General features: G+C 46.5%; 1 protein-coding gene across 2 annotated transcripts in view; it reads right to left on the minus strand.

The window, feature by feature from the left end:
* Window positions 1-21,927, minus strand: part of KIAA0825 (KIAA0825 ortholog) — a 2,111,807-nt gene that overhangs the window by 1,489,925 nt on the left and 599,955 nt on the right. For both annotated transcript variants that reach the window (XM_069225418.1, XM_069225426.1), the window contains exons 7-8: window positions 3,109-3,203; window positions 2,371-2,595 (exon numbers count right to left, since the gene is read on the minus strand). In XM_069225418.1, the coding sequence (XP_069081519.1) occupies window positions 2,371-2,595; window positions 3,109-3,203 (320 nt within the window). The remainder of the gene's footprint in view (window positions 1-2,370; window positions 2,596-3,108; window positions 3,204-21,927) is intronic.

The following is a 21,927-nucleotide window of genomic DNA, read 5'->3' on the forward strand; positions in this document are numbered from 1 at the left end:
AATTTTCCAACACAGGGGGCGCGAAATAAATGTACTGGTACAACCTTAAAATCGCCATATAAAAAAAACCTTATTTATGATAACATGGCAGGAAACAGTCATTATCAGCCCAGCTCTGTATATATTTGGTGAAACATATTTAGTGAGTTACATTTACATTGAGGTCTGTGGGCCTGCATCGAAGTCCGTTGTTCCAGCAGTCTTGCTGGTGCAAAGTAAAATATGTTCAGTATGGAGCATACGCCGGCACTTTCTACTGCTTTCCTGCGAGCACAAAGTAAGGGTAGTATGGACTTGGTAGCTGTGACTTTCTGACAACATACAAATAAATGAATGGATAAAACCTGACAAGTCCTAACTAAAAGCCAGGAGAGGCCGGTTTGAACAATTCCTTTTCATCATGGGCCACAGATTGCCTACATAGACAAAGAACAGTAGCAAATGTAGGGTCCACAGTCCGTTCATTTTCTTGCCTACTTCACTGCTACAAACTTTACATGGCCATTAACTCACTAGCCCCACCCACAACAAACTGTACTTCTTAAAGGGATCGCCGATCTGCTAGGAAGACAAAATGAGGTACCACTGCCGGGAGCCACCATCTGTACTACAGCTCTGCATCCCACGGTGCGTATCCCCACAAGCTTATTATCCGTTATAAGAGCAACGATGAAAATACCTGTTCTGGGTTTTATTTATCTATTTAAACTGCTTCACAGTAAACCATTTCTTCTGCACCCCTGCCCCGTCCTGTGCCTGTTCTAACTGCGGAGCTGTGTTACCAACATGATCACCCCTTCCACAAAACATTCTTACCTAAGTTACAATGGGTAATATGCATTGGTATGGCCAATAAATCTAGGTCTGGTGTGACAATGCATGCAGATACAAGCATAAAGAAATTATTTTTTTTCCATGCAAAAACATGTTAAATCCAGGCACATTCGTTTTCCAGTGCCTGGTTTTGGTGGTGATGGTAATGATGATGATGCTGGCATTAGTAATGGAAAGTGATGGTAATACTGATGGCACTGTGGTGATGGTTGTGTGGTATTGTGGTGGCACTGGTGCCAACAGTTGTATTGGTGGTAGTGGTGAAATAGCATTGATGGTATATGATGCTAGCATTGAAGGTGATGATATTGGTGGTATTGCTGGTGGTACTGATGACTGTAGTATTGGTGCTAGTGATGTTGCTGGTGTGGTATTAATTGTGGTGAGGAATTGGTGGTGGTTTGGTAGTGGTGTAGTATAAGTGGTGTGATAAACAACGATGAGAAGGCCACGTTAGGTCTCTGGCTCGCAAATGATTCAAGACAAAAGTATGCAAAATGCTTGGCTCAATTAAAAATTAAGGGCCCGATTTGGATATTGGTGGATGGGTTACTCCGTCAGAATGGTGACGGATATCTCATCTGCCATAATTTAATTCACACAGGGAATAATGGGATTTAGATTTCAGCAGACGGAATATCCGTCACTGTTGTGACAGAGTAACCCATCTTCCAATATCTAAATCAGGCCGCAAATGTTAACAAAAAAAAGTGTGAATATGAAATATTCACTCTCGCAGGGCAACGGAAGCAGTAAATAAGAAATGGAATGATTTATCAGACAACTACACCATGATGGGCTGGTCTAAGCGACAAGGCCTCACTAGGCTGATGAAAATAAGACAAGGGTTGAAGGAGGCTGAACAAAAGCATACTCTTTGTATAGTGGGTTTATAGATGATTCTGCTGTCAACCCAGACATAAATAAGAATCAAACAACTGTAAAAAAAAAAGTATCTCTGAATCCTTGAATACTAGTTTTTAGATGTGAATAGGTCAAGTTGTCTAACTCAAGTTGGTCACATTATAAAATAGGCCAATTTCACACCAACCCATTTAATTTTCAATCTAATTAGAAACAGAATGAAAATACTTGGAGTTTTACAGCTACACTTATATTAAATATTAGCCAGACAACTGTAAAATTACATTTGATGTGACAGGTTTATCAATTATTGAAACAGTGGACTTTTCAAGACACAAGTTAAATGTCTTCAAACCGTTTCACCCAGAATCCAGTTCACAACTTTGTTGTGCTGCTTTTTGCTCCTATCTTAGGCCTGGGAAACTAGATTTTCAGATCTTATTAAAAAAATGGTTTTCTGTGAGCAGCAGTGTTTTACCTACAGACCTATGTGTAAGAGGTAAGAAATAATTCTAGAAAGTACTGATTCATAGATTCACACCCACGACATAAGACACACGTAAATGCTAACAGGACTAGCTTTGGGAATCAAACTCTAACCTCGAAATAAAGTATTGTTATAAAGCTGGTGCCATAAACTGATTTCACATGGATTGAAACCGAGCAGCTTGCCTTTAAGATTCGCCTGGGTCGCTCCTCCTCCTGCTTTGTGCCACTGGGCACTGTTTGGCGAAGGCTCACAAGGCTCAGTGGCCACCCCAAGGCCGTCGACTGCTGCTCCTGTTCCTCCTGAAGTATTTTTGAAGAGGAATCGTCCACTGCGGCAGCGAGACAGCGCGTCACAGAAGGAGACAGCTCTTCCAATGCATCTCTCCAGCCAAACCTCGGCCCAGCAGGCTGGAACAGTACGAAATACACAACATTACGTCAAAACCAAGTCAACATTCTGTTGTCCGATGGGATCGTTGGCTTTATTAAACACTAAGAGACTTTTTCTACGGCTGAGGCTCTGCTTTTGAGGCAAACATGTAGAAAAAAATCTTCCCAGGTGTAATAAAACAGAAACAAAGCAACATATAGTAACTGAAGGGGGTGAGGGGTTATGAAAAGCAGCTTATTCAAGACAGCCAAACTGAACTGACCCAAATGAGAAAACATGTATCGAGGATAAAGTGTGCATTTTGTGACGCGCAGCATTGTTGCATATTAATCGCCACCTGAGTTAATACAATTCTAACTGAATCACCCTCCATTAACTATCTTGATGGGAGCAAAAGGCTGCTCTCGGTGAAGTCATCGCATGAAGCAGGTTTATGTTTTGCACATTTCAGCGCCTGCTCTATTACATGTTTTTTCCCCCGATGCTCCCCAGCGCCACATGCAACACTTTACCAGTCACTGCGAGCTCACCTCTGCCCCCCGCGGTAACCGCTCCGGCTGCGCGCGGCTCTCGCTTGCTTCCGTCTCCTCGGCGAGTAGCTCCCCACCGCCTCTCCGCGGGGCTCCTGCACAGAATAACAAGGGCAGAAATTACCTGAATCCCGTGGGGAATTTGGAACGCTCACGACACGTTAAAAAGATATAACTCAAAATTATAAATACACAGGCGCATTTTTTTTTAGTAACAATGGTCACTGCTCATCGCTTCTTCCGTAACTCTCCGCTGCCTCCTCTCTTTACACTCCTCTTCGTGCCCGCTCCTAATTAGCACCCCACCCTTCCGACACGCTTGTATGCCATTTCCATCCTCTGCCCCCCCCTTGAAGTTTGCTTTTCTGTCTTTACTTTCACCCCCTCACTTTCACTGTTCAGCGCCTTGACCTCATCGCTATTTCTTTCTATCCACTTCCCTCTGCTCATTCGCTGTCCACCTCATGCCTTAGCTCCCCGCTCGTTTTCCCATTTTCCTGTGTCTCCTCCGAGTCTCCCCACCTTTACTCTCTCCCTTTCTCCAGCTCCCAGAAAATCCGTTCTCCTTCCCCTCTGCCACTCTCTACGTTGGCTCACTCCTCTCACTGCAGTCTCCAGCTCGGCCCCCCTTATCTTTGGCTATGCTCGTCCGCTGCATTTCCCCAAGCGCTAAAAAACGCTTCAAAACGCTCCAATGTGGCTGCAAAGTGACAGTGCAAAGCAGCACATAAAGCATGAATGAATACATCTCCAAAAATGCTGGGACTGGGTTAAACAAGGAACATAACAGACAAAACTAGCATAAAATACTGCAGACGTTCCGTAAAATACTGCTGGATACTACCCGAGTACAACGGCCTCGTGACCTGCATGTGTGCAGTTGCCTCCTGTGTTCATCTGAGTGAAGAAGGGTTCCCATCAAGGTATGTCACAAGACTGCCCTGTTCCAGAGATGGTTAAAGATTATGGGGCCTGATTTAGATCCTGGCAGAGGGGACTACTCAGTCACAAACATGAGGTATATGTCGGCTGTATTATGATCCCATTATATCCTACGGAGATCTCAATATGGCGAACAGGACGTTTGTGACCAAGTGTTCCATCCGCCAAGATCTAAATCAGGCTGATAATCATAGAATTTGAGGATCTCTGTGAAATGTGCAAATATTAGCCCTAGTAGTTGCCAGGAAGGAGGGCTACCCCTATTTACATGGCCAACCAACATACTGGGATTTTTGGCATTGTTGTACACACCACTGGGCTGTTGCACTCTTAAATACAGATTGTGAGCAGTCTTTCTATTTTGGTCATTGTTGCACAGCTGATTTGAAACTATTTTCAAGTACACACTTTCCATACATTTATACAATAAACTTGTTTGTTTTCGTTGTAATTTAACAAGCCAAAGGCCTCCTGAGTGCGAGTGCATGTCAGTTGATGTACAGAAGTCAACTGGGCAGTCGATACTGTAAATATTATTGTTAAAACCATCCCATTCAATACATAGTTTAGCAAAGGTCTCATGAGCAGCAGTGGCGTAATGCCAAATAATGCAACCTTCTGCAGAATGTGATGAGGGCCCCCCTGAGTTCTCCAAATCTCACAGATACTTATTGATCTTGGGCTGAGTGGGACCCCATTGAAGGGCTGCCCCAGACTCCACCTTGCACACACCACCGGAGAACGTTATGTCCAGATGAGCAGCAGACACATACTTATTCACGTTCCACGCGAGATCAGGCCACATCAAATGCACCTGCTTAGCATGAAAAGCCTCTTAAGTGATTCATTAAGGGGATATTAGATGGAGGGGCATAGTTATCATAGATGCATCAGGTGCAGAGGCCCCACTGCCCATGGATGTAAAGGGCCAATAACGTCTACCCTTTACTCTCCAAAAAGAAGCCCCTATTCCTCTCATACATTAGTGCTGTGGCAGTTCTGCTATGCCACTGGTGTACTCGTTATTCAGATTTCAACTACATCCAAAGGTATCTTATGCAGTAAAGTATGCATTACAATCTGAGTGGTGTTTCACACCTTCTGCTATGCCACTGGTGTACTAGTTATTCAGATTTCAACTACATCCAAAGGTATCTTATGCAGTAAAGTATGCATTACAATCTGAGTGATGTTTCACACCTTCTGCTATGCCACTGGTGTACTAGTTATTCAGATTTAAACTACATCCAAAGGTATCTTATGCAGTAAAGTATGCATTAAAATCTGAGTGGTGTTTCACAGCTTCTGCTATGCCACTGGTGTACTAGTTATTCAGATTTCAACTACATCCAAAGGTATCTTATGCAGTAATGTATGCATTACAATATATGAGTGGTGTTTTACACAACAGAGTAGTGAAAACCTGGAAAATATAGAAAACGGACAACTCTGTATAGAAGAATTATAAACACCTGCACTGAATTAAGGCATATTCTCAGTTGCTATCACACTCGAAACGTGTCTTTCCTGCTAGTGTAAATTAATATCAGCTGCTAAATGGCTTTAAATATGATGGTACAGTGAACTAATGCATCAACTACAGGAATCAAGTATGTAAAGTAGCACTACTTTGTCTAAATCATAGATCTCTGGCCACAGACCTCTACTAATAGCGCTCCTATCTTTTCTGTACGAAATTTCCATCTCTACCGTCTTTTCTGTACGGAGATCTCCATCATGGTGGCAGTGATTCACACACATACGTATACTATTTAGCAGTAAATATAAGAGGAATCAGGGAGTGGTGGGAAAAGGGGGAATCATTTTTGACAATTTAGAGGCACTTTTAAAATAAAGCAAGCAGTAGTAGATCTACTTTACTACTGTAAGAATGCACACACAAAGACTGCACACCATAGTGGGCAATGCACATGTGAGATGTGTTACTCATCGGTGTTGTCAGATTCTCTTCTTGGATAGTGTAGCTAGTATTCTTTAATTTCCTAACCCAAGTTATTCTTGCCAATATATAATATACACAATTTTATTTATATTACTTACAATATAATAAATGTATGATGATTGCATGCTCTCCCCTTTGTTGTGTTACTCAACTTTCAAAGGGAGTTATGTAACAGATGAAGCTCATATTGCACAAGTTGTACTGAAAGCCTAAAAACATAATAACATCCTACGCCACTGTAATGTTATGTGTTTTTAACCACCAACTCAATGTTTGACCATCATGCTGTGTGAGTGATTTCGTTTTGTGCCCCACTACGGTGGCAGGGCAGTGCAGTGCAGAAGTTCTTTCACACAAAATCTGTTTTCCACACAGAACTTGTTTTTCTCTTCTCATACCATGCTGGAACATATTATGGGGGATGCGGTCTAGATACAAGTGCACAAGGCTGAGAACGTTTTCATTAGAGGAATTTACGGCTGTGCCTCAGAAATAAGCATGGGAGTCTGGCCAACTCTCTTGCATGTTTTTGACTCAGATGAGGTACAGTCTGCGTTTAATTTCAGAACAGAGGGGAGGGTTTTTCTAGAAATCTCTCCTTGAGCTTGTTTTAAAGTATGAAAGACAAAGAGACTTGGCACCAAGATAGGAACTCACCTGTGGAGCGGACACTCCACATTTGATCTCAATTTGGGGGTCTCCTGCCTTGACTGATACCGGGTTCCCCAGTCTGGCAGGCGAGGATGATGAACCTACCCCCTATGGTGATGCATTTTAAATCTTGAATATGTAGCATATATATATATATATATATATATATATATATATATATATATATATATATATATATACATACACATACTCACTGATGATGCATGGCACATTTCTGTCTGTGACTACTTAGCTGCCGTGATTATTCTTGTATACACATACGTGTTACTTCATTTGAGTTATAGTCTTATTTTTATATATTTGTGTGCTTTTTATGTGATATCTAGGAAGTGCCTTAATAAATTCATTACTCAGACTAAGAGTGCTGCATTCTTTGGCATCGTTTCCTCTTAGTTTAAGCAAAAGCAATACAACCACTGGTTCGCAACAATTAAATATTATTAGTCTATTATTAAGTAAGTAAACGTAAAAAACTAAATTCAAAAAGTTGAAATGCTCTAAATGTGAACAAACTTGAAATAGGAGGCTCAAAATTAAGTTAATATGCTTGGTTTGATTCATGGGGGCAGTTCAGGTACAGGGAAAATAATTTAGTTTGGACGATTGGTTGCTTCAATTGAAGCACTAGTATGTGCCGACAGAAAGAGAGCATGCATTAGGAGCAAAAAAGACTAAGGGCTGGATTTAAACGTAGGTGGACAGGGAACTCAGTCAGAATGGCAAGAAAGTTCTCTCCCCACCAACATTATGGTCTGCTTACCTGATTTAAAATCGGATGGACCATAGGCTTGACGATGGCAGAGACTACCCCATTTCCGCTGTGGTCATACCCTTCTAATGGCCAGAGGTTTAGCTGTATGTCCACCCACCTAATTTAGACGGCAGACATACTGACGATTATCAATGCCCATCACATTCAGGAAAAATCTGTTGGCAAGTAGCACTGAAAAGTGCTCAATGGCCCCCTTCGCCATCGGAGGAAACTACCAATGGCGGGTGAAGGGAGATGGTCTATAGAAAATCCCACTTTGAGATTTTCTTTTTGAAAATAATAACACATTGTTAATTTGCAGTATGACTCTGTTATGTTGCCGGAGCCATCCATCAAAGTACAATGTACTGACAGAAACTGCTGTGACAGAAGTCTCTGCCAATGGCAGAAATGTCTGCCGGGCCAGTGGATATTTCTAAATTTGGCGGGTGGCACCTTTACCAGAGTGTCAACAAGTTGTGGCTGTGTATAAGCGGTGCGCACATCCAGAATTTCTATTGTCCTGGATATCGGAAGTTCATGATGGTGTGTCTAATTTAGACAGAATAGAGTGCTCAAGTGGTAGTACACCCAGCCACAGGGTGTGGTACGCTGTTAACCAAAAAGGTCACAGTCCATGTAGGAGAAGAAGAAAACCACGGCACATCACAGGATCAAGGTGAGAACACTTTATTCCTTGGTAACAAATCAGGGCGGAAATCCTCTGGTGTCATAAAACGCACTAGATACGTGGTATGGGAACACTGTGCATTTTTCAAGTTTGTATAACAACAGCCGACACGTGTTTCGTCATCCTTGACTTTTTCAAGGCTGTAAACATATACAAATAGGATGTATCAATCACAAGACTTGACAATGAATCTCAATCATATTGGATTATAGTGTTCAAATGTGAAAACATCGTTGAAGTAAGTAAATTGGGATGAGGGGCCCAGTATCAAAAGGACATAGCATAAAGATTGAAAAAGATACCATCATCTACCCTTGTGTAGAAAGAACACGGTAGTGGGTGACAGGACGAGAAAAAACATGCAACTACCTGAATGCATATGAGAAATAGCACCAACGAAAAAGACCCTGCAGAAACCCATGCATAAAGAGAAAATATTATTCATGGTGTACTACAACTAGTAATTACCACCAGGAATGAAAAGTAGAGTAAAGAAGGGAAGTGTGCGTCCAGAAAATGGAACGTTTAAAACGAGGAAAAATAAAATAAAATGAGGGCGCACCTTACTAGATATGAACTATGAGATTAAATTTGATAGGACTCCAAAATTTCAAGAATTGTACAGCAAAGTGTACACATAGTAGCATGGAAGCATTCAAATGACATAGACCCTGGTAAGTCTGTAAGAAAAGAAAGAGGGTAAGGGGATAGGGTAAAAATCAAAAGAGTAATGACCGGAAAGTAATGTAAAAAACTGGACCAGAAACACGAGTAGTGTTAAACGATAGATAGAGTATATATCTTGAAATGTAGCTCCACAGTTGTAAATGTAAAAAATATATGTGGGGGAAAAAAAACGAGGACTTGACATGTAAACCCTAAATATATATATTAATTGTATCTAAACACCTATTTGAAAGCTGAACCAGCGCGTAAGATAAGAGAAAGGCTGGAAACTCTAGGTTACGGAGATCGCTCCCCCTATTATCCGGCCATACGGGATATAAATACGCAAGGGGAGATCCCCTCTAAAGAGTTATGTAAAAATGAAACGAGTATGACCACGCAGTGGAATCTCCATGCGCCCGGCCGTATTGGGAATAAACAATGATCAAAAAATAAACGAAAGCTGCGAGCGCTAGGGAGATGAACGATAGAAAGAGGAAACCACAAAGGGGGGGGGGGGGCTCGTCCCCGTCCAGGGGTTGGACGGAGACAGAGTAAACGAGTGCTCTTACCTGCAGAGCGTCCGTGCTGTTATGAGCCGAGTGTGTGTGGCGTCGTCCCAGAGACGTTCGCCATCTTAGCAGGGACATTTATTATGGATAGTAGAAATGGAAAACGGACTGGAGGAGCCAGAAAAGGAGAGGGGGCCGCCATACTTAACTGAAGTTAAATGTAAGAAAAAGTGAACCAATAATGGTGCATGTGAAAAAAATGAAACGGGAGACAACGTGAAAGATATGGCATAGAGAAACGAAATATATCGTGCCCACCACCAAATAGTGGGTATGCATAAAAGGCAGTTTATATAATTCAAAATGTTATACGAAAGACAGTAACTGTAATATAAAAACTGCTAAGAGCAGGGGCATTTTTTGACACAATCCAGAAACGAGCATTATGTGATTATGCAATGTTGAGACTCAGAACAAAAGTGTTTTTGTTATACAAATGGGATAGTACTGTATGAATAATGACAAATTTGCTACTGTTACGAAGGACACAAAGTTCACAATACATCATCTTATAACCAATACCATCCACAGTTCACAATACATCATCTTATAACCAATACCATCCACAGTAAATCAACAGCCAGTACCACAGTACCGGTAAACAAGAAAAAGGCGCTAAAGGACAAAATAAGAAGAATAGCATATGATGAAAAATTAGTGTATGTAAACTATTCAGTTCCGATACACTGAACAATACAATAGTAAATCACATTGAAACATATATTGTACAGTAACAGATGTGATGACATGACTACCGTCATCAGAAAATTAGGTCCCTCACACAGGTATCAGAGATGGATCAATAAATTACAAGAGTAACATATTGGCAGTGAATGTATTATGCCAGGAGGTGGTCTACAAGAAGACATGGAGGTCTTTGTCAGAATTGAGCCCCTCTTCCACAGAGCGCAGTTTGACTATCCATCTGCTCTCCAGTTGTCTTAAAAAGAGAGTCTTATTGCCACCCCTTGGACAATTACCCAGGGTGGCAATACCATGTGTGTGTATGTCTAATTTCTCAAGGAAAGGGTGTGCTGAGTTGTAGTGCACAGCAAAAGGATAATCCTTGTTGTTGTTTTTTATTGCCCGTATATGCTCTTGCAATCTTTCTTTGAGTGGTCTAATGGTGCTGCCGATATACATTTTTTTGCATATGCAAATGATGCAATAAACAATGAACTTGGTATTACAGTTCATAAACTGTTTAATGGTGTGCGTTATTTTTGTGTTATGGCAGAAATTCTTAGTTTTATCCAAGGCATATTCACAAACGTACCAATGGCCACATTTGTAAAACCTCGGTGGTAATGAAGGTAACCAGCTGGCATTGGTGACCATTGGTAGGTAGCTGTGACACAGTTTGTCCCTCAGGGTGCGACCTCTGCGGTGGATCATATCTGGTCTGGTTTTTAAACCTTTTCTGAGACTCTCATCAGACAATAGAATGTGCCAATTTTTCTTAAGAATCTTAAATATTTCCGAACTGGCACAAGTGTAGGTAGTTATAAATGCTGGTGCCTTTTTGCGGTGCATCTGTTGCTGTGATGTTTTACGAAAAAGTGATGTCCTGTTGATCTTTGTGATCCTTTCCCGTGTGTTACTTAGTAACTTCCTAGAGTAGCCTCTATTTAGAAAACGATGCTCTAATAGGTCTAGCTGTCTAGAAAATTCAGAGTCTTCCTGGCAGTTGCGTCTAACCCTTATTGCTTCGCCAAACGGAATAGCTTTGATTTGGGCGTGAGGGTGAGCACTGCTAGCGTGTAGAATGGAGTTGGAGGCTGTAGCCTTTCTAAACACCTTTACCAGAGTGTCTAAGTAATTTACTACATCGCAATAGTGGAGAAACAGGTCACCTGCCAACATTTAAATCAGCCCCTAAGTGATATGCGTGAGAGCCAGCTTCCAGAAGTGACTCGAGGTCAAAAGGTTAAGAATCACTGTCCTACACTTGACTTGGTTTGAACAAATCCATTCCACTTTCCAGCTGTTAGAAATGGGGTTTCTGGTTGGCTAAGGTATGCACCTAAGCCAGGCAGAACCCACCCACTCTAGTCAGGGCAAGGGAGTTACACGCCCAAGATAACCCCTGCTCACCTCTGTGGTAGCTTGGCAGGAGCAGTCAGGCCTAACCCGGAGGCAATGTGTAAAGCGTTTGCACAACACACACAACACACGTGGCTCAATATGTACACCACAAAGTAATCACAACACTGAGCTTTGTAAAAATAAACTGTATTGCACAAAGCATAATTAGACCAAACATTACATGTCAGAAATACCCTGCTACCTTAGCAGTTGTCAGAGTGTTACACAGGTTACTAATACTCTGCAAGAGTAAGCTGTAGTCACATTATAACACGTAAGTACTCAGGATTCTGCAGCAGAAGCAGTAGTCAGGAATTACATTATAAAAGAAATGCACTTGTCATGAAAATATAATAAATGCCTATACTAAGAGCATTATAAAAACCTATGGCAAGTCACAAAACACATATAAGCCTGTTATGCCCATAAAAGGAACATTTAGCAAACATATATGGCACATCACGGAAAGAACCAGGTTAACATAATACTACATCATGTTTCCTTTCAATTTCAAAGGTACCTGTTTGGTGACGATGAAGAAGGCTCCTCCAGTGCCCTGAAGTCACAAGAAGGGGGCCTCCGGCGCTCCACTGCACAAACGAGGGCCTCGCAATAGTTTTTGGGGGAGAGGGGTGGCACGCATCCCCTCCTACTTTAATAACGGGCTCCTCCCGAGGCCCGCGATCTCAGAGGGCCCCCCCCCAGCCCTCAACTGGCCCTCCAGAGGTGGGCCAAAGTACACAGCACTTGGGGTGCCCCTCCCAGGGCCACTAAGGGACCTCCCCGAAAAAGGGGGAAGGGGGCAAGGACCAACAACCCTGCAAAAGGGGGAGACGAAGAGACCTGGCGATGCGGGGGCCTCCGATGGGGAATCCCGCTCACGATCTCTGGTGCCAAGAAAAAGAAGGGAGGAGAGCCTCCGTTGAGGCCTCCTTCCCTACTCACGCTCCTCTGGGGAATGTTTTTTTTTAGGGGGGTTGGGCCGCCAATGAGGCTTCCCTCCCTGCTCAGGTACAGCCGCACCCGACGCAGTGCGCAAGAACTTCCTCAGCTCTTACCAGGGCCGCAACGGTGATGCTGCACCACAGTTGGTGCCTGTTTGTTCCTCCAGGGGGCGCCTTCTTCAGCGCACTTCACCCCGGGGGGACTTAGGAATGCCCAGTAGCTCCTGTCGGCGCGCACCCGTGCCCCAAGGGCACCCGCTGTAGCCCATCTCCGACGCGCTCGGATTTTTAGCAGAAAGAGAGCCCGTGTCGCAGCTGTGAGATCGGGCACTCAGACAAGAAAGCACTTACGAGCGCCAGGGGCCCAGAAGCGCTCACAAGGCGCTAGGGGGGCCCTAAACAAAACCCTGCACCCAGCGTATGGCCCCAAACAAAAGAAGATGGAACACTCCTCATGCTCTGGATGTAGTTGCAGGGGTCAAGGGCCACAGCACCCTGCCCCTGGAGACAGAAGAGGGGAGGGAAGCACAGGGCTAGCAGACCCAACAACAGGCCAGCACAAGGGATGCAGATGGTGGCAGTTCCTCCTTGTGACCAGGCAGGTCACAGGTCAGCACAGCAGCAGCAGTCCAAGGTGGGTCCTGGTGAGTCCATTCAGCAGCGTCCTGTATCCAGTTTCAGAAGAGTCTCTGGAGTCCCAAGAATGTCTAAATTGGGGGGAAAAATCCACTGTACTTATACTCAGTTTACAGTGTGTTTCATAAAGAGAGGGGAGAAGAGGTTTCAACCAGTTACAACTGGTTCTGGGAGTGCCCCCTCTCTCCTCCAGCAGAGGCTCCAAACATCAGTTGGGGGTAAACTACCCTATTGTGTGAGGCCAGGGCACAGCCTTTACAAATGCAGGTGTGCCCCACCTCTCCCTTCTCTCAGCTCAGGAAGACTATTCAGTATGGAGATGCACCTATGTGACACCTCCACCCTCCCTATGTACAGGCTGTCTGAAAAGTATGCACAAAGCCCAACTGTCACTCTGCCCAGACGTGGATTGGAGTCAAGCTGCAAAACACCAGAGTCATAAGCACAGAGAAATGCTCACTTTCTAGAAGTGGCATTTCTGTAATGATAATAAAAAATCCACCTACACCAGTAAGCAGCATTTCTCACTACCATTACAACAATACCAAACATGCCTACTTTACCCCTCTTAAATCAGAAAATACCCCTTACACACAAGGCAGGGCATTTCCAATGCAATCCTATGAGAAGGCAGCACTCACAGCAGTGAGAAACCAAGTAGGCTGTTTGTCACTACCAGGACAGGCCACATTACTAGGCACATCTGCCTCTACATACATGGCACCCTGCCTATAGGGCTATCTAGGGCCTATCTTAGGGGTGACTTACATGTAGTAAAATGGAAGTTCTGGGCCTGGCAAGTAAATTTAGATGCCAGGTCCCTGTAGCAGAAAACTGCGCGCACAGGCCTTGCGCTAACAGGCCTGAGACAGGTTTGAAAGGCTACTTCGGTGGGTGGAGCAAGCAGCGCTGCAGGCCCACTAGTAGCATTTAATTTACAGACCCTGGGCATACAGATACCACTTTACAAGGGACTTATAGATAAATTAAATATGCCAAGTAACTATAAGCCAATCATACCAAGTTACAAGGGAAAGCACATGCACTTTAGCATTGATTAGCAGTGGTAAAGTGCTCAGAGTCATAACGTCAGCCAACAAGGGTCAGAAAAATAAGGAGCAAAAAGGAAAGATTTTGGGAAATAACCCTGTAAAAGGGCCAGGTCCAATACCAGCCTTTCCATATCCGCCTGAAAGGTTGCCCTTTGAGAGAATGCGCTACAATGCCATAGCACTGGTGGCTGGTATACTATACAAATGTGAATGAAGTGCAACATAATGTAGATGTAAAAGTAGTAGTGTCTGCCACCACCATCACTGAAGAATCGCTTTGTTTGATAACTGGATAAAATTGAGGGGTCTACAACTGAATTAAACTAAAACAATCACCGTTGGAGTGTGTGGAGATGTGCATGTCCTGCTGGGCAGCCAGCGAGCAGGAGTTGAGTTGTGTGCCTAAAAGAGGTTGCTGACATATGGAGTGAAGCACACTGCACATAACTAGAGAGAAATATCATGGGCAAAGCGAATACGTCTCACTTTTGCAATGCTAATACTTTTTGGCAATGCTATTTAGCATCTGGAAAAATTATGGGGCCACTACAGGCAGTCCTGCCATTCTGTGGGCGTGTGCATGCATCATCAAGCATGCGCATACAGTAGGACACTGGTGCCACTCTTGTATTTTGTACTGACTGATATAAGATGACGGGTGGAACCTAGGTTGGTCAATGAAAAAAAGGAAATCTTTAGTGTGCAAAAGCACTTCTTCATGGAGGGCCAGCAGCAATTTGCTGCGTGGGCCCAATAAACGAATAAATAAAATTGATTTTAAAAAAGAACAGAGGGAGTCACCAAGGGAGTGGGAAACAGGCAGGGGGAACTACAGGGTGTTGGGCTAAATTAAAAATCAAGCCTGGGAGGAGTTAAACGTACAGCAAATAAGGGAGATGGCAACATGGGGAGCGTTTGCAGAAGCTCAAAGACAGAGCAATACAGAGGGTGGGGGATTGCAGCATAGGAAAAGCATGTGAGAAAGACAGAAACGGAAGGGTGGGTTTCCAGATTTTTGCACTCTCATGGAGTGTTCAAACAAAAAGAAAAAATATGTTCCCTAAGAGTGAGCAGTGGAAGAATACAAGTCAGCTAAGCAAAGGAAGGGCAAAGAGGCTATGCTCGAAGGCAGGAAAAAACACAAGATAGATAAGGAAAGTCAAGGAAATAAAAGACAACAATGAGAGTGACACTAAAGCCAACCAAAAATAAGCAATGCAGCAGGCTACGTTTTTGAAAAGCCCACAATAGATCTTTACCAATCAGAGAGCTTTAACTGTCTGGTAGGCAGGACCTAAAAAGGGGGGAAGGACACGCAATGCAGTCACAAAAAGGAAAAAGACATCACGTAAAAGCAACTAGGACTAGAGCTACGGCTAACAGGAGCTGGCTATAATAGCAGCTTCTAATGGGATAATCATGGTTAGCAGAAAGAGGATGGTCTTGGTATAAAAGAGCAGAGCACTTTTCAGTAGGTGAATAAATGTTAGAGGACTAAAATACTTAGGCCCTCATTACAACCCTGGCGGTTGGTGATAAAGTGGCGGTAATACCGCCAACAGGCTGGCGGTAACTACCGCCAAATTATGACCATGGCGGTGATAACTCAGATAGACTGCCACTTTACCACACCGACCGCCAGGGCGAATACAACAGCCACCACGGCAGTAGCCGCCTACAGCCAGGAGGAAGTCAATGTTCCGCCCACCATATTATGACCCTGGAAACAACCACCTTTTCCGGTACCAGCGACATCAAAAGCCTGGAGGAAACACTGCACAGAAGGGAAAGGACTCACCTTTGGGAGATACAGGGAACAATCACACCACCATGGAGCCTGAACTTCAAATATTCCCAATGATTTTCTATGTCCTGCTCCACCACGAACACCAAGGACGGCGAAGACGACCACAGTGAGTACAGCTGCCTAGCACACAGGGGAGGGGGGAAGGAAAAAGAGAGTGACCCACACACGCACAACACACACACACACACACACACACACACACCCCGACACCATACACACAATCAGCTGCAGTAATAAAACATATTTACCCCTTACCCCTTAGGAATAATGCAAGGACAACAGGATTGGACAAAAGTGAGTGTAATAAGAACAACACAGTAGAAATACAAAAATGCAATGTAATGGTATATACAGATGTACAGTTCATGGGACACTGCCCAGTCCATATTGTGCGTGGGCCACAGGACCACAGGCCAAAGTCCAAGGCCCCACTTGTCACCTGCACCAACACAGAGAGAACACTACAGGAGCATCAGTTGGAAAATACGCAGGCACCTCAGGGGGACAGGGGACAGGGAACAGGGGGGGACCTCAGCCATCAGATGGAACAAGACCACTGGTTCTGGAAGGGGCAACATGCCCTGTGCTTGGTCCTGGGGAGTGCAAGGCCACAGTCTCTCAAGTGGTTGACTTGCCCACATGCTCTGGAGGGAGCAACATGCCCTGTGCTCGGTCCTGGGGAGTGCAAGGTCACAGTCTCTCAAGTGGGTGACTTGCCCACCTGCTCTAGAGGGGGCAACTTGCCCTGTGCTTGGTCCTGGGGAGTGCAAGGCCACAGTCTCCCAAGTGGGTGACTTGCCCACATGCTCTGGAGGGGGCAACATGCCCTGTGCCTGGTCCTGGGGAGTGCAAGGCCACAGCTATGGAAGGGGCAACATGTCCTGTGCTCAGTCCTGGGGAGTGCAAGTCCACAGTCTCTCAAGTGGGTGATTTGCCCACATGCTCTGGAGGGGGCAGCATGCCATATGCTTGGTCCTGGGGAGTACAAGGCCACAGTCTCTCAAGTGGGTGTCTTCCCAACTGGTTCTGGAGGGGGCATCGTGCCCTGTGCTTCTGTTCCTGGGGAGGTTGGGGTTGGTGGATGTCTTACCCACTGGTTCTGGAGGGAGTATCGTGCCCTGTGCTTCTGTTCCTAGGGAGTGCAAGGTCACAGTCTCTCAAGTGGGTGTCTTCCCAACTGGTTCTGGAGAGGGCATCATGCCCTGTTCTTCTGTTCCTGGGTAGGCTGGGGTTGGTGGGTGTCTTACCCACTGGTTCTGGAGGGGGCATCATGCCCTGTGCTTCTGTTCCTGGGGAGTGCAAGGTCACAGTCTCTCAGCTGGGTGTCATACCCACAGGATTTGCAGGGTGCAGGCCGCACAGCAGCCCATGGAGGCAGAACTACACACCGTCCGCCAGCAGTGACGGCTGCTCAGTGGTGGTGGTGATGCTGCTGCTGGTGGTGGTGGTGGGGGGAGGCTCCAGCCCATCCCCTGCAGCCTCGGATGGCTGCCCACTGGTGGTGGTGGTGCTGCTGTGGTGGTGGGGGGAAGCTCCAGATCATCCTCTGCAGCTTCGGACTGCTGCCCACTGGTGGTGGTGGTGCTGCTGCTGGTGGGGGTTGGGGGAGGCTCCAGCCCATCCCCTGCAGCCTCTGATGGCTGCACCACCATGGTTGGTGGTGGGGGCTCTGTCTGAGTCCCTGCACCAGGCCCTTTGTCCTTCCTGCCTGCTAGTGCAGGCCCCTTGCCCTTCCTGGCAGCAGCTGGCGATGGCTCCTTGCCCTTCTGGGCAGTAGCTGGGGATCCAGGCAGCAGCCGGGGGTGGCTCCTTGCCCTTCTGGGCAGTAACTGGGGATGGCTCCTTGCCCTTCTGGGCAGCAGCTGGGGCAGGCACCCTTTCCTTGAGGCTGCCTGGTGCCCTGGATCCTTTCCCACCATGAGTGGGTGTGGATACTACTGGGCCTGTGGACTGGGTGGCTGAGGTGCTTGCCTGGGTTTCTGACACCCTGTGCAGACGTGAAGGGGGGGAGGGGTAGGGAAGAGGTCAATTGTAGAGAGAAATAATTTTTTAGGGACACTGGGGCGGGAAGAGGGAGAAGGTTTGGGAGTGGAGGTAGAGGGAGTGGTTGTAGGAGGTGTCTGTCTGCTGTGTTTGGGTGCAGGTGCATGGGCTGGATGCTGTTGTGAGGTGGATGGCTGTTGGGGCGTGTGCATGGCTGTTATGGCGGTGTCTGCCAGTGAGGTGTGTGTTCTGCTAGGTGTGGTGGTGATGCTGGTAGTGGATGAGGATGTAGTGCATGCAGGTGTGAGTGTAGACGGAACTGGGAGGGAAGTTGAGGAGGGGACACAGTGGAAATTGTCGATATTGGTATGTCTGCATCTGGATGGTGTTTGTGTGAGTTCCTGTGGGATAATGTGTGGTGCTTGTGTTTCCTGTGCCACTCTTGTGTGTTGTCTTGTGTGCATGCTCGTCTGCCTGTGTGCTTGGGATAGGTTGGGGTTGAGGGGAATGGGATTAGGAAGAAGAAGTTGGAGGGGGGAGGGTGGAAACAGAGATAATGGCTGCCATCAGAGAGGAGGCCAGAGCCTGGATTGATCTCTGTTGGGCCACCAAGCCAGAGTGAATGCCCTCCAGGAATGCATTAGTCTGTTGCATTTGGGCTGCCAGACCCTAAATGGCATTCACAATGGTTGACTGCCCTACAGAGATGGATCTCAGGAGGTCAATTGCCTCCTCACTCAGGGCAGCAGGGCTAACGGGGGCGGGGCCTGAGGTGCCTGGGGTGAAGGAGATGCCCACCCTCCTGTGTGAGCGGGCAAAGGCAATTCAATGAGGGGGTTGCTGGGAGGGCGGTGCTGGTACGGGGCGTGGCAGCTGTACCTGTAGCTGGGGTGGGCACAGAGGTGTCCGTCACCACCAGGGAGCTTCCATCGGAGGAGGTATCTGTGTCCGAACTGCTCCCCTCACCATCCGTCCCACAGGTGCCCTCAGCGTCGGTGGACTCTGCCTCCTGGGTCCTGTGGGATGCAGCTCCCTCCATCCCCGGTGCCTCTACTCCTTCACCAGATGATGCTAATGCACGTAAGGACACGGTGACAAAACAAAAAGTGGGAGGAAAGAGACAAAGGACACACCAGGTCAATGGTTGCACCAACACCACCATTGGCGTACACACCACCATCACACAGCCCTACGCACTATGCATTGCACTACCAGTTCTAATGCTAGCCACCAAGGCATGGGGAGGGGCACATACAGCCAAAATGCAGCACACCTGGGACCCACCCAGCCCTGACCAGTTGTGGATGCCTACGAGCTAGGTAGCAGGATTATTACTCTAGAACCCTGGCCAACATGGGACCTACTCTGCAGTGTCAGGCCTGGCCTAGGGGCACCCACTGACACACATCCCTCACCCGGATACCACCCTACCATGCATAAGTTGTTATGCTGGGCACTGTACTCACCCCCTTGTGGCTGCTGTGATGCCCTCAAGCACTCATCCAGGTCTGGATAGGCCACTGGCAGTATTCGGGCCATCAGGGGGGGTCAGGGTTCAACGGGCACCCGTTGGGAGGCCATCCCCAGCTGGGCCTCATCGGTCTTCTGTGCCCAGCCTCTCAGGTCCTCCCACCGTTTCCGATAGTGCGTGCTCCACCTGCTGTAGACCTCCAGGGTCGCACGTCCTTGGCGATAGCACGCCATAAACCCTTCTTTTGATGGGTGCTGACCTGCAGAGAAATACACACAGGAAATGGTATCAGTCAGACCGTCCTGCCTGTTACACTTATGGCCCACCATACACCCTCACATCGCCATTTACACACACATGGCCCAGCACACAAGCAGTACGCCACCATGGGGACATCCACCCACCCCCCCTACACGAGGCCATTACACACACCACTCCGTGCATTCATGCCACATGCATCGTGCTCACAGTGTACTCACCTGTTGACCTGGAGGCCCATACAGCAGTCCGTACTGGGGTAGGACCCCATCCACCAGTCACACCAACTCTGCCAAGGTGAAGGCAGGGGCCCTTTCCCCAGTCACACGAACTATGTTAGATTCCGGACACAGGTCACAGCAGCACAATCAGTGCAGGTCCTCTCCTATGTATGGTCAGGTAGCAAGTGAGTGATCAGACGGAAAATTGTGGTAACGTCCGCGGCAGTGCAGACCGTCACCGCCGGCGTATATCACCATTGGCCACTGTACCCATAGGGCCCAATGCTAACCAATGAGGAGTTGAACGGTGGTTCCCGACAGCCTACCGCAATGTGGCACAACGTCAGTGGAATAACCTCACTTCCACCTGTCCCTCCACACAGGACAGGTGGATGCCATTTCAGTGGGGGGGGGTGGGGAGGGGGAGGCCATGGATAATAACTGCGTCACAGTTAATAATTGGACATACAGGACAAATACCACTTACCTATTACAAATTAACATCAGGCATTGTACTGTTGTGGCTCCGATGTTCAGTTTGTGTCCAGCTCCTCACTCTTTTGTCCCTTAGACTGCAACCGCTGCGGATGAATAGGAGATGGAGACATACCCCATGTACAGACCCCTGGTGGACTTGGCAACAATGGAGGACAGGCACATTATTCTCACCTATAGACTTGACAGGGTCACAATCACACAGCTGTGTGTCCAACTGGAGCCTGACTTGATATCAGCTATCCGTCACCCCACTGGGATCCCCGCTCTTGTGCAAGTCCTATCTGTGCTCCATTTCTTTGCAACTGGTTCTCTCCAAATGACAGTGGGCTTGGCAGCAGTAATGTCACAGCCAATGTTCTCAATAGTGCTGACAAGAGTGTTGTCTGCCTTGATTAAACACATGTGCAGCTACATTCTATTCCCCAAGGTGGAGGATTTGGCCACAGTGAAGGCTGACTTCTATGCAATGGGACATATCCCCCACATAATTGGGGCAACTGATAGAACACATATTGCATTTGTTCCCCCCGGCAAAATGAACAGGTGTTCAGAATTCAAAAGAGTTTTCACTCCATGAATGTACAGATGGTGTGCTTGGCGGACCAGTACATCTCTCATGTCAACGCTAAGTAACCTGCGTCGGTGCATGATGCCTTTATCCTGAGGAATAGCAGCATCCCAAATGTGATGGGCCAACTACAGAGGCACAGGGTGTGGCTAATAGGTGAGCCCTGGTTCCCACCCAGTATATGATGGTGTATGGGTATGGTGTGGGCCACATAGGTTAGTGTGTGCCTAAATGTTGTCCCTCGATATCTGCAGGTGACTCAGGTTACCCCAACCTATCATGGATACTGACCTCTGTGAGGAATGCCAGGACAAGGGCAGAAGAACGTTACAATGAGGCACATGGGTGAACAAGAAGGATAATCGAACGCACCTTTGGCCTCCTGAAGGCCAGGGTCAGGTGCCACCATCTAACTGGGGGATCCCTGTGCTACTCACCAAGAAGGTCTGCCAGATAATCATGGCATGCTGCATGTTGCACAGCCTTGCCTTGAGACGCCATGTGCCTTTTCTGTAGGAGGAGGAGGCTGGAGATGGCCGTGTGGCAGCAGTGGACCCTGTGGACAGTGAGGATGAGGAGGCAGAGGATGAGGATGAGGACAAAAGAACAGCAGTGATTCGAAAGTACTTCCAATGACACACAGGTAAGACAGTGTTACTTCACTTTTCATTGTCATTATTTAGATAATCTTTGACACTGGCATGCTGTTATTTCCCACTTCTATGCCCATTCACTGTACCCTTTGGCAACTCATTTTGCAGATGTTGGTGCCCCACTATCGCTCCTGGTGTGATCACTGCAGCCAACTATAGGTCTTTCCTATTTGATCATTACTGTTCATTTGAAATGCAATGTTTGAACCTTGTTAAATGAATACATACTTAGATAGGTTAGACATACTGCATACTTGTATTTTTTCAAAGGGTGTTTATTTAAGTGCTAAGAAGTAGATGGACAAGTGCATTGGGATGGGGTGATGATGGAGGAAAGTCCAGGGTATTGCTCCAGTCTATTTGTTGCACAGGTGCATTGCCCAAGG

The sequence above is a fragment of the Pleurodeles waltl genome, chromosome 1_1 (assembly GCF_031143425.1).
Source record: "Pleurodeles waltl isolate 20211129_DDA chromosome 1_1, aPleWal1.hap1.20221129, whole genome shotgun sequence".
NCBI lineage: Eukaryota > Metazoa > Chordata > Amphibia > Caudata > Salamandridae > Pleurodeles > Pleurodeles waltl.